This window comes from Labrus bergylta, chromosome 11 (genome assembly GCF_963930695.1).
Source record: "Labrus bergylta chromosome 11, fLabBer1.1, whole genome shotgun sequence".
NCBI lineage: Eukaryota > Metazoa > Chordata > Actinopteri > Labriformes > Labridae > Labrus > Labrus bergylta.
The window spans coordinates 663,891-680,906 of record NC_089205.1 but is presented as its reverse complement, the minus strand read 5'-3'; the positions used below and the strand labels follow the sequence as shown (position 1 = coordinate 680,906).

Here is a 17,016-nt window from a genome sequence, read left to right as displayed (position 1 = left end):
GACTAATGAATGGTCAGATCATAAAGGTGAGGTTGCGCTGAAAAAAAAATGATACCACGCACTTATATGGTAAACTTTTTTGATGTAGTATACATAAGTAAAATAACAATTATACCCATCGGCCAAAATAGCCTCAGACCTCAAAGGGTTAATTCATGTCCAACTGCCTAGGAACCAAAGAAAATGATGTAATACATTACCAAAATTAACATATGTATTTGATCTTGTCACAAATAATCATCGAGTGGTATTTTAATGCATTTCCTTGAACCAGAAAATGTTTATATTGACATCAAGATTGACTTGGCTTGGAATTAGCACTTAGCGATTTCACATGGCTGCCATCTCCGAACCGCCATCTTGATGAAGCGACTCCCCCAAAATTGAAAGCTATGGTGAAACTATGTGGAAAAAATGTGGTGCTTTTGTCTGGCGTGTCTCCATAATTTTGCTAAGCCGCCTGACTATATTGATAATGCTAAAGTTAGGGGCATATTACTGTACAATATATGGCTATACTTAGATTAATGCCTTTTAACCTGAAAGCTGCTGTTTGACACAGCAAGTGCGCAAGGCCTCAGATTGAAGAGAACAGACAGTACGCTAAACACGCTAGATATCAGAAGGACTCAACAAAGTTACCTTGGTTGTCGTGGTAACAGCCAACCCTATCAATGCAGCTATGACTGCTGTCAGGCCCAGGGACTGAGCTAAAGTAAGTTAGAGCAGAGGTCACTAAACTTGGAAAGCCTGTGACCTGAAGATTGACCCAGTATAAGATTACATAAGTAAAACGTAGTCATATCTCAGACTGGTGACTCTAGTCTAACTCAGATGTCTGTACATCTACTGGGAAACAGTTGAGAATGTTCAGTCAAAAGATTTGGTTTAGCTTTAATCCCTGAGACTTTATTTCCTTTGCACATTGGTGCTCAGATCTGTTATTTATTTATGTTGGTTTTTATTTTTTATTTTTTTATTGTTTTGTAGCATATAGTTAGTTTATCAAAGTTGTTTGATGTGTGCAGGAAACTGGGAGGACCTAGTGAAGTTTCTTCAGATGGCTCGTAGGAAGGCCCGTGAGTCTTTTGTTGAAACAGAGTTGATCTTTGCCTTGGCAAAGACAAACCGCCTGGCTGAACTGGAAGAGTTCATCAATGGGCCCAATAATGCTCACATTCAGCAAGTATGTCCTGGGAAGTATGCATAACACACTCACATAGACTCTTGTCTGTGCCCAAATCTATGTCAGCTCTTTACAGTAAGTACATGTAAGGTCTTTTTTTATGTGTTCTTTTTGTTTTAGGTGGGTGACCGTTGCTATGATGATAAAATGTACGAGGCAGCTAAACTGCTTTACAACAATGTGTCCAACTTTGGCCGCCTGGCTTCCACGCTAGTGCACCTGGGAGAGTACCAGGCAGCTGTGGATGGAGCTCGCAAGGCCAACAGCACCCGTACATGGAAAGAGGTTAGGAATGAGTATACAGTTGGACATTTCTTTTAAGAGTTGTGAGTCAGTTGTAGTACCATGGTTTTCTTTTTTCTCTTTGTAAAACTTAGCATTCTACAGCATCCATAAAAAGGCTTCTGAAGACAGTGTACTGCCCATACATTTAAATAAAACTTTAATGTTATTTTGTTCTCTACCAGGTGTGTTTTGCATGTGTAGATGGGAAAGAGTTCCGCCTCGCCCAAATGTGTGGCCTGCATATTGTTGTTCATGCAGATGAACTTGAGGAACTCATCAACTACTACCAGGTAACTGGGGTTACTGGTTGCAACATGTCAAAGTCTATTATGGAAAAAGCTCCCTCTCTGGAATTTTTGTGATAGGAAAAAAAAAAAGTACATTATTAGTGCTTATGTGGTCTGTTTCATTGGTTTTAAAGGGCAAAGTCGCATTAAGTCTGTCTGTACTTTCCAGGATCGAGGCTACTTTGAAGAGCTAATCACTATGCTGGAGGCTGCCTTAGGTCTAGAGCGTGCACACATGGGTATGTTCACTGAGCTGGCCATCCTGTACTCAAAGTTTAAACCCCAAAAGATGAGGGAGCACCTGGAGCTTTTCTGGTCCCGTGTCAACATTCCAAAGGTAGGCAGTTTTAAACTCTCTAAAAATCATCACTTGGATGTCTTGCTGCCAACACATAAGTTAGTCTCCAAGATAATAGAATGTATTTTAATGGCCCCATTTCTGAATGACTTACAGGACTTAAGAATCTTGCTGTTTTGTTCACCTCTATGTTGATAAACTGACCTGTGTGTGTGGGCTTCAGGTTCTTAGGGCAGCAGAGCAGGCCCACCTTTGGGCCGAGCTTGTGTTTCTCTACGACAAGTACGAGGAATATGACAATGCCATCATCACCATGATGAATCACCCAGCTGATGCATGGAAGGAAGGCCAGTTCAAAGACATTGTTACAAAGGTATAAAAAAAAAAAAAGTTGGAGAAAAAAAGTAGAACTACTTGACGTTCAGTTCTATAAGCAACAGTGTAATGGCCTTAAGACATTAAGTAATTACATTGTTTCATTGAGTATTTCCTCATTGTAGGTGGCCAATGTTGAGCTGTACTACAAGACAGTACAGTTTTATCTGGAGTTTAAACCATTGCTACTCAATGACCTTCTCATAGTTCTCTCCCCAAGACTGGACCACTCACGTGCTGTCAACTTTTTTAGCAAGGTAAACCTTTATCTAATTGTTTACATGTTTTTGATAACAAAATACTTTAATTAAATTATTTGTGTAAAGTTATGCAGGACTGTTCCCCCAGTAGGTCTTTCGTAATTGATGGTGGCCGACCAAAATCATGAGTTTTGGAGGACATCATTTGAAAAGGAACAGGGACGAATGATGTTTTTTTTCTATGTTTTGATTAGATGAAACAGCTGCCTCTGGTCAAACCTTACTTAAGGTCTGTCCAAAATCATAACAACAAGTCAGTGAATGAGGCACTCAACATCCTCTTTATCAACGAGGAAGACTATGTGGTATGATGTTTCATTATTGTACTATGTGAATCATAACTTTATCATTTTTTTAAATATCCTTAATGTTTTTAGAAAGGTGAAAAATAATACATGCTCAGTTGCTGCTTAATTTTCAGAATTTTTACCAAAAGGATAAATGTTTCTTATTTATAGTTTCTTCATCAAATTTGTCTCATAGCCTCTCCTCATTCTTATCTAGGCACTGCGTACTTCGATTGATGCCTATGACAATTTTGACAACATTTCATTGGCCCAGGGCCTGGAGAAGCACGAGTTGATTGAGTTTAGAAGGATTGCAGCCTATCTTTTCAAGGGCAACAACCGCTGGAAACAAAGTGTCGAGCTGTGCAAGAAGGACAAGCTTTACAAGGTGCACAGTTTATACTTTATTTGTTTGAAACCAAATAAAAAACAGCATCACAATGCATCTAAGAAACTGACTGCACAAAAATGTTTTCACTTTGTTATCAGTCAAATACTTAGTTCTAAATGTGCTTCTGTCTCTTCAGGATGCCATGCAGTATGCATCAGAGTCAAAAGACACTGATCTGGCAGAGGAGCTTCTGGCTTGGTTTCTAGAGGAAGACAATAAGGAGTGTTTTGCAGCCTGCCTATTTACCTGCTACGACCTACTGCGGCCTGATGTGGTGCTGGAGACAGCATGGCGACATAACATTATGGACTTCTCAATGCCATACTTCATCCAGGTCATGAGGGAGTATCTCTCAAAGGTGGGTTGGCCAGAGTTAACCAGTCTGTAAAGTGTAAGGAAAAATGAATCAGAATTAGCTTCATTAGCTTCATTGCCAGGAACGCTTAAACACACAAGGAATTGAACTTCGGTGAACTGTGCTCTCTACTCTATGTACAAAACATACAATATTAGATATCAGCAATAAACACAAATTAAACAAAGACTAATACAGGGATATGAACTCAAATCAATATAACCATTAATTGAACATTTACCGCGATGACAATTAATAAACAATTATCTTTGTTTTTTGCCCTCATAGTTCACCGCCAAGTTCTGTACTGTATGCACAACTTTTAAATCTGGGATATTTTTTCTAATGAAAGAGTATAAACTTTATGGTTTTGAAGAAATTAAGGAAACACACACAGATCAATTATTTATGTCATTTGTTAAATATTTTGAACTGAAATCAAAGCATTGGTTGAAAACGTCTGTTGGGGTTGTTTGATCTCTTAAGGGGCTTGGTCCAGGATCAGAGTCATATCCTGACGATTTGTCTTGCTCCATGCTTACCTGTGCTCCCTGAATTAATTCAAACATGTCCAACACTTTCTGCTTGGCAGTTTGTAAGTGCTGACTAACAGATTTGTTTCCTTTCTGCAAGGATCGAACCTTTGGTGGGAGTGTCCCCATGAAATCACGGACACTCCTAGCCGTAGTCTTCCAGATCCGTTTCAGTTTTTCATGTGAGGACGCATGAGGCAGGTCAAGGAGACAATGGTCAACTTCTCTAAGGTAGTCGTTAATACTTGAATCTGGGCTATCTGGGTAAAAACGCTTCAGATCTTTGGCCTGAGGTTCTATCTGCCTGGTTCGCAGGCCCTGACCCGAAGGCTGGCGAGGGTCGTCCGATTCGTCTGACGAATCGTAAGCCCTGTGGTTGTCACAGTAGTAGAGTCGTAACCGTGGCGGGGTTTGTGTTCGACTCAGATGTGGCCGTCTATCGTGGGACAGGTAGCGTTCGGTGCCCAATTCGGCCCGTGTCTCCTCCCTGTCTATAGGGGGAGTAAAGCCTCTCCTCCAGCGGGGTGAGGGTTCTCTTCGCTCAAAGCGTATTGCGGAACGCGGGGGCCCTTCATCTTTAATCATCCAGCTCTTTACCGGGTGGTCTGAGGACGTGGGCGCTTTTGTGCCTGGGTCGACCCGGCGGTGCCTTCCCCTCTCCTCCAGATCCTGCAACATGTCTGTCTCCCTCCTTCAGGGGCTTGGTTCAGTCTGCCATCCTTCGTCTGAGGTTTCCTCAGCTGATCTGGGGGCTGCAGTACTTATCTGCCTATCCTGAAATCTGGGTACCGTGTCACTCCGTTTCTTTTGTTCGGCCAGTTTGCTGCTTTCACGCAATGTTTTATTCTCCTCCTGCAGGGCCTTGCAATTTTCCTGCAAGGTCTTTAGTTTATGCTGCATTCTTTCAAAGTCGTCCCACAGGATCTGTCCTTCTTCTAGTACCCGGGTTAGCTGTTCCCGGTGTATATCATTCTGCACATTTGATTTGCGCTGATAAAGGAGGAGAATTTCGCCTAGAACATCTGAAACTGTACGTGTTGGCTTCCCAGTTGGTTGATTTGCATATTTAACCAAGCCCTTTAGTTTCTCTTCACATGTGCTGAGGGTGTAGGAGTTCAGGCTGTCGAGCTGCTCTATAGGGAGGTGGATAAGATTAGCAACTACGTCTTGAAGGGGTGGATCATCTGATCCATAGTGAGCTTTAGCCCATGGTTGATGTATGTCTTCTGCATACATTCTGTCTTTATTAGGGGCGATCCTGGCTCGGTGGTTGACAAGATCAACTAGCTCTTCTAACTTCTTATCACTAATGCTAATTGAATAGCTATATAGGTTGGCACTCTCCTCTAAGGAGAGGTTCTTGCAGCAGTTTCTTGCAGTGCTGCGTCGTCTGATCCAAAAGGAGTGTCAGCTCCCGACTCACCTAGGGTCTTGGTACACAAGAGCAAATCTTATCTAAGTTTCCCAACTGATCACTGCAGTCTATCCTGGAAGATAGGAGAGGGGATTCACACCTCAAGTCCTCAAAGGAAGAGAGGAACTCACACCTCTCAGACAGCTGGCTATGCAACAATGATGAGGTTACGCTCTCATCTGGCCAAATGGCTCTCAAACAACAAGGAGCACCACAATCCTTTAGTAGAATACTTCAGGATCAAAATCTAGATTAATGCAACAAATCAAGTTCCTTGATAAAGTCACACTAGCTGCATCATTATGTCCAATTGTTGTATGGACCCAAAGGGGACAACAGTTATGGCTTTAACCATTAACCAACAACATACAACACAACTAAGCCACAGCTTGATGTCTGCTTTGCTTAAACCACAAAAATTTAAAGAAAATATAATTTTCTTCAGAAGGATCCCTTTTAGGATTTAAGTTTGGATTACTGTGCATTAACAGTGCAATAAAGCTGGTTTATTGAAGGCCTCACACGGGGCACCATTTGTTGGTGTTGTATCAAGTCAACTTTGGTTATATTCTTTAATAATTATACTAAATTATTAATAATATAAATAAAATATCATTAAACTATGTTTAATCTCGTTTTGGGGCACCAACCTGTAATCAGGTAAATATAACCAAAATATCACTCAAATCAGTCTCAAATTAGTTATTTAATTACTAATATTGTTAATAATGAATAACTATATTTAATAAATTGAAGGCGTGAAATCCGTACACAAAGCCTTCGCACCCAGCTTATATCACAATGCAAATACACCAGTAACCACAAACAACTGCTCTCTTAAATTATAACAGAATTTATTTAAACAAAGCAACATCAATCCAAAATCAATGAACTTAATTAAACAAATAACTATTATAAACTAATCTAAGCAACAAACATTATCAAGCACAGGCTTGTGGAAGGGGTGTGAATGTAGGTGTGTGTGTGTGTGTGTGTGTGTGTGTGTGTGTGTGTGTGTGTGTGTGTGTGTGTGTGTGCATGCGGGCGTGCGTGCGTGTGTGAGAGAGAGAGGGGGAAGAAGAAAAGGGGGGAGATGGCTTCGTACCCACGTGGTCGTTCACGATGGCGCAAACCTAACAAAGACCTGGGTGCGGGCGTGCGTGTGTGGATGAAAGAAAGAGAAAAGGGGGGGAAGATTACTTCGTCCCACGTGGTCGCCCTTCCGATGGCGCACACCTAACAAAGGCCTAAATGTGGCCTTAATGTCTAAAAGAGACCGAGTTCGGCCCTACACGCAGCGGTCCAACAAAGATAAAAATTACAGTTTCTGCTTCGATCAACAATTGTTAAAGAGACTCTCTAAAGCTAATTCTGCCCAGACCTAATTAAGCCTCTCTTGTGAATCGCTTTGTCCGCGAATGGTGAAAGGAAAAGAGTCCGGCGATGGAGCAGATCTTCTGTCCGTCCTGGTGCAGAGGCGTCTGATGGCGGCGAGGGTCCCTTACGGCGAGAGCGGCTTCGTTGGTTCTCCGTTGAGTGGAAAGATGTCCTTTGATGTCCTTTCGTTGCAGGATAAGACCGTTATCATTCTGATAATCTGTTATAGTCTGACACTCTCCGAGAAACTGAGATGCGTTCACTGGACAATCTGAGCTCGGAATTTAGAACACTGCCGGCCGCGGATTACCTGCGCGCCAAAAAAAAACTTAAAACAAAGAAAGATTGTTGCAGGAAACAGGAGGTGAGCTTGGGTCTCCGAGCACTAGAAGTCAGCGCGTGGAAAGAGAAAGAACAATGGAAGTCTTGGAGCTTTGTAGCCTGGCCTGCTCCATGGGGGGTCTACCTCAGGTCCCCTCCAATGAGGAGAGAGAGGTTCCGGTCCCCCCTTACTTCACGCGTAGGTGTGAAGTACTGCAGGGGATTCTGGGATTAAGAGTCCTTTTAGGCCTCTTTGTGATCTCAGTGAATAACTCAAATGAGGCTTCTCAGAGGTGCAGGCCCAAGTCCATTGTTTGACTGCCTGCGTGGCCCAACACGTCTCATTTTAGCTTTTAAATGAAAATCAACCTCTCTAAAACCGTAGAAAATAAATAACTTGCATCTATTTCTTGCAAACAAAATATATATTTTTTTAATGACCAACATTTGCATTGTTTTCAAATGTTTTACAACAATTCAATGCCAGACAATAAATTATATAGAAAAATACCGAACAAGGGCAACACTATCAATGCAAGAGAAAAGAACAGACCTGACAAACACAAACATTATAATTCAACTAAATTAGATACAGGAATAAAGTAGGGCGATTTAAAAAAAAAATATATATATATATATATATATATATATATATATATAAATAATAAATGAAAATAACATTACATTCCACAACCACAACATGAATATTTTAGAGTAGACTGCATGGAAGTATTAAGTTGTCACCTTTTACAGAAAATTGTGTTTCCATAAGATTTACAGGGGGCTGTCAGCCTATATCACCAAACCAGCCTGTTAGGCTTAGTGTATCAGCAGCATGCTGAAGCAAAAGAGAGTAGTGATTACTGCTGTTTAGCAGAGAAGTTAAGATCCTGTGACAATATTAATATATTTTCCACATTTAGCATTGTATAAGTCTAGTCGGTCTACCATCCTATATGTTAAGTCTTCAAAGGCTGCCACTATACTTAATTGAGTGAACCAAAGGCTGGACGGAGGGAGATCTGCTGCCTTCCATTCTCTAACTAGGAGCTTCCAGTCCAGCATGATGGCTGTATGGATCCACCCTGCCTGAGATTGAGGGAACCCGCTTAAAGGTGTAGAGTCCCCCAGTATATATAGGCTAGGTATGAATGGAATGTCCTGCCCCACAACCAATTTCATTGGATTACTGTCCACCATATCAAATGGATTAGTGTGCCCGGGGTCTAAAATCAATTTTAAACATGTGAAAGTGCCATGTTTTTCACATTCACCAATGTCTTCTTTTGTTGTCTTTTCCAACTATAAGAAAAAGCACTGACTATCTTTTTGAACACCATCATTGCCTACTCCACACGCTGAGCTTTCATTGCCTTTTCGGAAATAAACACACACACAATTCTATTATTGATGGTTTCAGTGCTTAACAAAAATATCAGCACAACATAAGGAACACGTTATCAAGTTGTTAAAACACGCACACCATTCAGTTAGCGGAATGTGTTAATTAGTCAAACGTAGGGTTTGACTTCAGCAGGCTGTACTAACATGAAGCTTCAGATATTTATACACTAAATTCACCAGCTGTTACCTATGGGAGCGATTAGTGATCAAAATTCAAATGATAAAGCTAATTTGAAAATTCAAATGCATTGACAGAAATGCTTTTTCATTTTCAGAATACGAGTGTAATATTTGACTCAAAAATAAAATGATGATTAATTTATCTAATTTGAATTTTAGTTTTCAACTTCAAAAATGCACATTCTTTGACTACATTAAAATGAGGACGAAAATGACATTTGCTAAAAAAAAATGCCCCGTTAAATCTGTATCATAATTCAAATGAAAAAGCTAATTTTAAAATGAAAATACAGGAACAGTAACACATTTTAACTTTCAGATTATAGGTGCATCATTTGACCTATATTTAAAATGAATATTCAGTCATCCAATTTGCATTATACTTTTACTCTCTATGTATGCATATTGTTTGACATCATTCAAATGAAAACAAAAAGGTCTTTGGCTTTTTGTTTTCAAACTTGCCGTGCAAAAAAAGTGATCATAATTCAAACCAACTCGAAAACGAAATGGCAAAGTGAACAGCGCAGGAAAGTGACGTCAGATTCCAGCTCCCAGGCAGGCGAGCGTAATATTTACAGTCTATGAGGCGAGCGGGCAGAACGCGCCGTACGATGGGTGGCGGGGTGAATCTTTAACACTAGGGCAGACTTTAGTTCACAGTGTGATGCAGGTGGCAATCGGAGTGTTTTTTTCAGCGCACACTTAACTTTCAGCGAGCATGACGCAGCAGCTTTATAACCAGAGCTGCCAAGTCTCACGCATGACACCATGCCCACTATCTCTGACCGTGAGAGTCACTCAGCATCTGCACGCCGTAAAATTCACACAGATGTCTCCTAAGACCGGTTTATTGATAGATTATAGATCACTCTCTTCTCTGCTTAACTTAATTACATTAAAAAAGATTATTGATTGAATTTTCTGTTTCAAATAACCTCTCCAGCTCTGTACACAAAGTGTCTCTCATCCTCTGTGTGTAATGGCACACACTCTCCCTCTCGACCGACTGTATGAGCTCTCTCTCCCTTTCAGAGATTGTTTTGTAGTTATTAAAAGAATAATCAACTACAACGCCAAAATTGAATGAATGAATGTTCTGGCAGGCCGTCAACCAACGATCTTGAGGAGCCGAAGAGAGCTCAAGAGCTCTCAGGAAAGTAGGTGGTTAGTGACTGAGATTTACAGATAGATACATGCAGTAATATGATGTACTGTATATGCACAGAGAGAGAGAGAGAGAGAGAGAGAGAGAGAGAGAGAGAGAGAGAGAGAGAGAGAGGAGCTCAAGGTGCCAGTTCCCCCGGTAGTCTAAGCCTATAGCAGCATAACTAAGAGCTGGTCTACACCAGCACTAACTATATGATTTATCAAAAAGGAAAATTTTAAGTCTATTCTTAAAAATACAGACTGTGTCTGCCTCCCGGATCCCGGCTGGATGGTGGTTCCAGAGGAGAGGAGCCCGATAACTGAAGGCTTTACCCCCCATAGTACACTTAGAGACTGTAGGTACCACCAGCAGGCCTGCACTCCGGGACCGCAACGCTCTCGAGGGACAGTACGGCACTAGTAGCTCCTTAAGATAAGATGGTGCCTGGCCATTTAGAGCTTTCTATTCTAGACTGTATGGGGAGCCAGTGCAGAGAAGCCAAGACAGGAGTGATGTGGTCCCATTTCCTGGTTCTAGTCAGTACACGAGCTGCAGCATTCTGGACCAGTTGAAGAGTCTTTAGAGACTTTCCAGAGCACCCTGACAAAAGAGAGTTACAATAGTCCAATCTGGAGGTAACAAATGCATGAACTAGTTTTTCTGCATCATTTTGCAACAGGATATTCCTGATCTTGGATATATTACGAAGGTGAAAATAGGCTGTTCTTGAAACTTGTCTGATGTGAGAGCTAAAAGACATATCTTGATCAAAAAGAACTCCTAGATTCCTAACAGTGGTGCTTGATGTCGGTCTGATGTCACTAAGGACAGTCAAATCACTAGAAAAAGTCTCTCTGAGGTTCTTAGGGCCTAGCACAATAACTTCAGTCTTGTCTGAGTTAAGTATCAAAACATTTCTGGTCATCCAGGTCCTAACGTCCTTAAGGCACGTTTCTAGCTGACATAACTGACTGATGCCATCGGGCTTCATTGATACATAAAGCTGAGTATCATCTGCATAACAATGAAACTGTATGGAGTGTTTCCTCATAATATTTCCCAGAGGAAGCATATATAATGTAAAGAAAATTGGTCCAAGCACTGAACCTTGTGGGACTCCATGGCAAACTTTAGTGTGCATAGAGGACTCATCATTAACATGTACAAACTGAGATCGGTCTGATAAGTAGGATTCAAACCAACTTAAAGCAGTCCCTGTAATTCCAAGCAAATGCTCCAGTCTGTACAACAGGATCCAATGGTCAATGGTGTCAAAGGCAGCACTAAGATCTAACAAGACGAGCACAGACAGAAGTCCCCTGTCTGAAGCTAGAAGTAGATCGTTTGTAACTCTAACTAGTGCAGTCTCAGTGCTATGGTGGACTCTAAATCCTGACTGAAACTCCTCAAATAAACTGTTGTCATGGAGAAAGTCACACAGCTGTTTAGGTACCACCTTCTCCAGGATCTTCGAGAAAAAAGGAAGGTTGGATATAGGCCTGTAGTTAGCCAGAGTTCCTGAATCCAGAGTAGGCTTTTTAATTAGAGGTTTGATTACCGCTACTTTAAATGCCTGGGGTACATAGCCTGCCAGTAAAGACGAATTGATCATAACTAATATAGAGTTGCTAACTAAGGGAAAAACTTCCTTAAACAGCTTGGTTGGGATTGGGTCCAAAAGACAGGTTGACGGTTTCGACGCAGAAAAAATGGAATATGGCTCTGAAAGGTCGATTGGAGAAAAACAGCCGAGATTAATATCTGGTTGCCTTTGTTTTCCTCGATTAGAGAGGAGTAGTAGGCAACTCGAGCGTGACGTAGAGCCTTCATATATCTTCTATGACTATCCTGCCAGAAAAAACAAGATTCTACCGTTTTGGTCGAGCGCCATATTCTTTCAAAATTCCGCGACGATTGTTTTAGAGTACGGGTTTCTGAGTTGAACCATGGAGCCACTCTCCGCCGCTTGACAACCTTCTGTTTCAGGGGAGCAAGCGAATCCAGAGTAACTCTCAACGAATCTACTGCACTATCAACAAACTGATCTAGCTGAGAGGGACTAAAGCTATCATGTGGAGTGAATTCATTCAAACTAACATATTCATCTTGACACAGCCAGGTTTCAGTCAAAAAAAATAAATCAATATGCTGATCTGATATCAGATCATTGACTAAAAGAGATTTGGATGCTAAGGACCTAATGTTCAAAAGTCTGCAGTGAATCTTCTGATTTTTTAGCAAAATCTTATTCGTAGTCTTGTTTCTGATGAGATTTTGACGATTTACGCCGTTTGGATGACTTATAAAAACGGGGACAGACACAGTACCTATAGTATAACTACATTTCGATTCAGAATTACAGCTATAGCGACTGAGAGACAGATCTAAGGGAGGCGCAGAGAAGCGTGTAAGACTGCAGCTCTGCCTCCTGGTCTGAACTCTGTCTTGTTGTCAAGGTTTTGGACTAAAAACCTCTGCTATGTTTCTAGATAATAGAGCTGCACCGTCCAAAGTGGGATGGATGCCGTCTCTAGCTAGCAGACCAGGTTTTCCCCAAAAAGACTGCCAGTTATCTATGAAGCCCACATCGTGTGCTAGACACCACCTCAACAGCCAACTGGGTGGGTTGAGGGTCTCCTGTAGTTAGTGATGGCCAGGCTCTAGGGTCACTTTCTAAGATGTGTTGTAAACCAGGGGTTTGTTTTTGTTGTATGTGCAGAAGGTCCTGGTCTGCACACACATGTCCTCACAGAAGTTGGTAGAAGATGTCACAGTGTTTTTGATGCAGCTTCAAAAACAGTCTTATCAGTGCAGTCACTCCAGCTTTGACTTATCTGTCCATTCCTTCGCTGTAAAAGGTGAGACGCAAAAAATCCTACCACTTCTTGTCAAGCCAGCTGTCACCCTACAGAGGCTCTAGTTTCTCATCTCCTTTAAAAAAGAAAGGCATTTTTAGCTTTCAAAATAAAAACAAGAATAAAAACAAGCAATTATCACGTCAGGTCAAATCTTGAACTTGAACAAAGAAGTCTAAAAGAATTGTTCAAAACATTTTATCCTTTCCCAGCATCTTCAGTCAAGCCATGGTCTGTTGATCAGGGTATTCATTTTTGTTATTTAAGCATCATCTAGTTTTTTATTCAATTTAAAACATCATAAGGTGAGGCTTTAAATCAGGACTGTTATATCTCAAAGAATGGCAGTCTTTACATTAACCGCATATTAGGGGTTAACATAGAAAGAATGTTCTACCCTAACTTTGATTAACTACAATAGTTTAATTTAAAGACCCAATGGTGGAATGAGAGGGAGATTGAGACTGTGATCTTCTTGTTACTTTTTAAGTTACCTGTTTGTTTGATTTACTTTTCTTAGTTTTCAAAGCAGATACATCGTATCTGTCACATTCGGTTGATTTAAACTATCAAAAAGTGAACAAATGCAAGTTGTGGTGCATATAAACTTTAACCGCTGTTTTGGATGATAAAGAGAGTCACCTACTGTTGTCTTTTTTTCAACTTTATTTATAAATGTTAAGTACATCAGGATTCAATGAAAGGAATGAAGTTATAAGCTCGAGGTAAAACTGCTACAAATGAATATAGAAAACAATGATAATAACAACAATAATAGTAAAATAAATAAATAAAAAACAGACCATTTAAGAGAAAACAAATTACAATGCAAGTATATCATAAAAAGCTGTGTTTTTTTAGGGCTTTAGTATTTGTGCAATAATTTAATGTCTCCAGGTAGGATTTTAAGTATGACATAAAAACAATATTGCTGGGTTTCTGTTTAAAAAATGTGCTCGTATGAATATGGAATTTTGCAAGTAAAATACATGAGTAATGACATACATTTTGTTGTAGAGGTAATTCATCATCAAAAAGACCAAACAATACAAATTCAGTTTTGAGTCTAAGTTGAACATCTAATTTTTGATTCAAAAAAAGGTTTACATCAGCCCCAAAAAATTGAATTGAAGGACAGTCCCAAAAAAGTTGAATTAACATTTTGTCTCCAATGTGACAAAATATTCAGAGGGTGAATGTTTAGCCTATACTTAACAAGAGTTGAATTAATTTGATAGCACTTGTACAAACTCTTCAAAGACACTTCTCTCACCTTTTTTGACACAAAATATTTCCTTGGTAATAACCAAGCCTTTTTCCAGTCAATGCCAGTGTACAGATTATTCCATTCAAATATAGATGCAGGTTTACTACAGGTCTCTCTCAGAATTATTTCTCTTATACATTTGTTATTTGTTTTAACACTTAGAAAAGGATCAGAATTCCCTATGAACAATTCGTCAAATGTAATTTGATGCCCATCATCTCTCACATAAATTGACAAAAGGATTTTTAAACCAGACGGGATAGTGTCAAATACAATTGCATATTCCCTAGGGGTCACCGGAATTTTAAAAATAAACTCTTCATAGGTAAACAACTGACCCTCCCTGTTGAACAATTGATGGACAAGTAGTATGTCATTTTCAAACCAATTCTTAAGAAACAAAGATTTACATTTAAAACAAATATCCTTCTTATTCCAAATATAGTATTTATGAGGGGAGAAATTATCTTTGTATACCAGAGACCAGGAGAGGAGTAGCTGTTTATGAAAATTACAGAATTTTATGGGAAGTTTTTCAATATTGTAATTGAATCTCAGTAAAAAAAAAATCATCCCCCAATTGCTTTAAATCAGCTTGTGTAAATCAGTGTACTTCTAGTGATGAAAGATACAACAGAAAACCAAAAGTCTTTTTCGAGTTCTCAGATTTTTTGAAATTTTCAAAATCCAAAACAAAAAACACCAACCAGACTTTACATGTTTGGATACAGGATGAAAGTGTAAGGTTTTTTTACCTTTTTATCCAATTGCAGTGGAATGCAGTGTATGAAAGTCTAAAACATTGAACCCACTAGCACTTAGTTATTAATCATTACATTTTTCGGATGAGATTAGATTTCCTTTTCCAAATAATATCAAACAATATCTTGTCTATTCTTATGACTATATCCTTAGACAAATCTAGAGCTGAACTGGCATAAACAAGTCTAGTTTATTGGAGATCGTCTGAAGCATAACTCTAGTGGCGTCACAATCATCCGACCGTGGTGTAGTTAGCTTTAGCATAATGTTGGACGCATTAACGCTTCAAACATCATAAAAATGGTGTTCATCTGTGAAGATTATCCTGCTGAAAAAAACGCCTACACTTCAGAAACATGTGTTTGCCACAGAGATTAAATGATCCAAAATCCAATGCAAAAATCCCATAGGAGAATTCTCAATACACCCCATGGCGATGCTACTTCAGGGTTGGCCTACAAAAATACCTCATATGGTTTGTTCTCTATAATCCATGTTTCTCCACTTAAAACTATAATCCAAATCCGTCTCTGCACATTGCCTCTGCGCTATCAGCCCTGCTAACCATCAATTTGAAAGGTCCTGATGATATAGATAACAGCGCCTGAAATCACACTCACGTACTTCAATCTGTAAATCAGGCTGTGTGTAGTATGAGAGCTGACAGCACTTTGCTTACTGAGCAGCCAATCGTGAGGATTGTCGCCTACATTGCAGGGTATTTACTCCGTGACCAATTACATTAGAGAAGCATGACACTCGGCGCCACCCTTCCGTCTTGTTTTTAATCATTATTACAGTGTAAAGAATAGTTCTACCTACGTTTTGCTTGATTGGTCGATAAATACACACTGACTGCGGAAGTTATCCATGTACATATCCAAACACACGTTAATCACACATACTTCATCCCCACGCTGATGAGTCCACACGTACATTATCCAGACGCAGTCTGTCAAAAATATCAATTTCTCAGCTATGATTTGTGCCACCCTTAGCCTCACTGAGCAGAGGAACGTGTCGAATGCCGCCTACCATACGTGAACTGAGACGGTGACCAGTGACACTAGAGAACAAACGTGACACTTAACGTCCGTACACCACCGTGACATCTCTTCTGCCTGACCAATCCAGGGAATAAACAGAAGTTGACAAGCTGCCATTACTGCAAGGACATCTCCCGTCAACAGCTGCTGCAGATTGTAATGCCAGCTGTCCTAAAAAGTGAATATGTTCCTGATTCCAACAAGACTGTCTACGTAACTTTACCTTTTATGCAAAGAGCTTCAGGAAGAACCTGTAGAGTTCTACAGTTCAGTAACAGTCAAAAAAACTTTAACTTTGTGAAAAAACGGAGAGTATAGCCACACACACACACACACTGGGATATTCTTCAGATGTGTGTCGAGACAATGACATAATAAGAACTTTCTGTCCTCTCTGAGTGATCTATGTGGTGCTTATCCATCACCAGCGGCCTCATGTAGAAAAGACTGCGCAGCTTCTATACTGAAAGATAGCATACTCCCAAAATTGGGAAAGTACTTGCGCACAGAAATGTCCACATGTATAAAACAGTGAGCACGCCTGTTCCTGCGCACGTTCCTTCAGACGTCCCAATTAACGTGAAACTGAGTGCAGCTGCATGTGCCACTTGTTCTGCCGTGTCTCCTCCCATTAATAACTATTCAAATTATAATAAACCCGCCACATGCTGCGACCTACGGGCCAGATAACGATGTAAACGTAAACAGAGGGATTTCACTGACTGTGACTGAGGTGGAGGCCACAAAACACATTTTATTAGGTGTTCTTTTCTCAGGAATTAGATTCTAGATCTGAGGCCAGCGTCTTCAAAGCAGCTGACCGTGCGTTCCCGGAGGCGTACAAATCCACTGCACTCTGGGATTCAACTGCTGAGGGGCGCCAGTCAGGTGGCATCCTCACTGACGCTGTGCTGGAATCACAGACACCGATTGTAAATACGACGAAATATATATGCAGCAAATATATCTTGGTGGAATAAGTG

General features: G+C 40.3%; 1 protein-coding gene across 6 annotated transcripts in view; it reads left to right on the top strand.

The window, feature by feature from the left end:
- The window catches only part of LOC109992096 (clathrin heavy chain 1), a 78,913-nt gene that overhangs the window by 54,885 nt on the left and 7,012 nt on the right, over positions 1–17,016 (top strand). For all 6 annotated transcript variants that reach the window (XM_065960338.1, XM_065960334.1, XM_020644592.3 and 3 more), the window contains 9 exons: positions 1,029–1,186; positions 1,307–1,471; positions 1,654–1,761; positions 1,928–2,095; positions 2,280–2,429; positions 2,557–2,688; positions 2,886–2,996; positions 3,196–3,366; positions 3,506–3,727. In XM_065960338.1, coding sequence (XP_065816410.1) covers positions 1,029–1,186; positions 1,307–1,471; positions 1,654–1,761; positions 1,928–2,095; positions 2,280–2,429; positions 2,557–2,688; positions 2,886–2,996; positions 3,196–3,366; positions 3,506–3,727 — 1,385 coding nt within the window. The remainder of the gene's footprint in view (positions 1–1,028; positions 1,187–1,306; positions 1,472–1,653; positions 1,762–1,927; positions 2,096–2,279; positions 2,430–2,556; positions 2,689–2,885; positions 2,997–3,195; positions 3,367–3,505; positions 3,728–17,016) is intronic.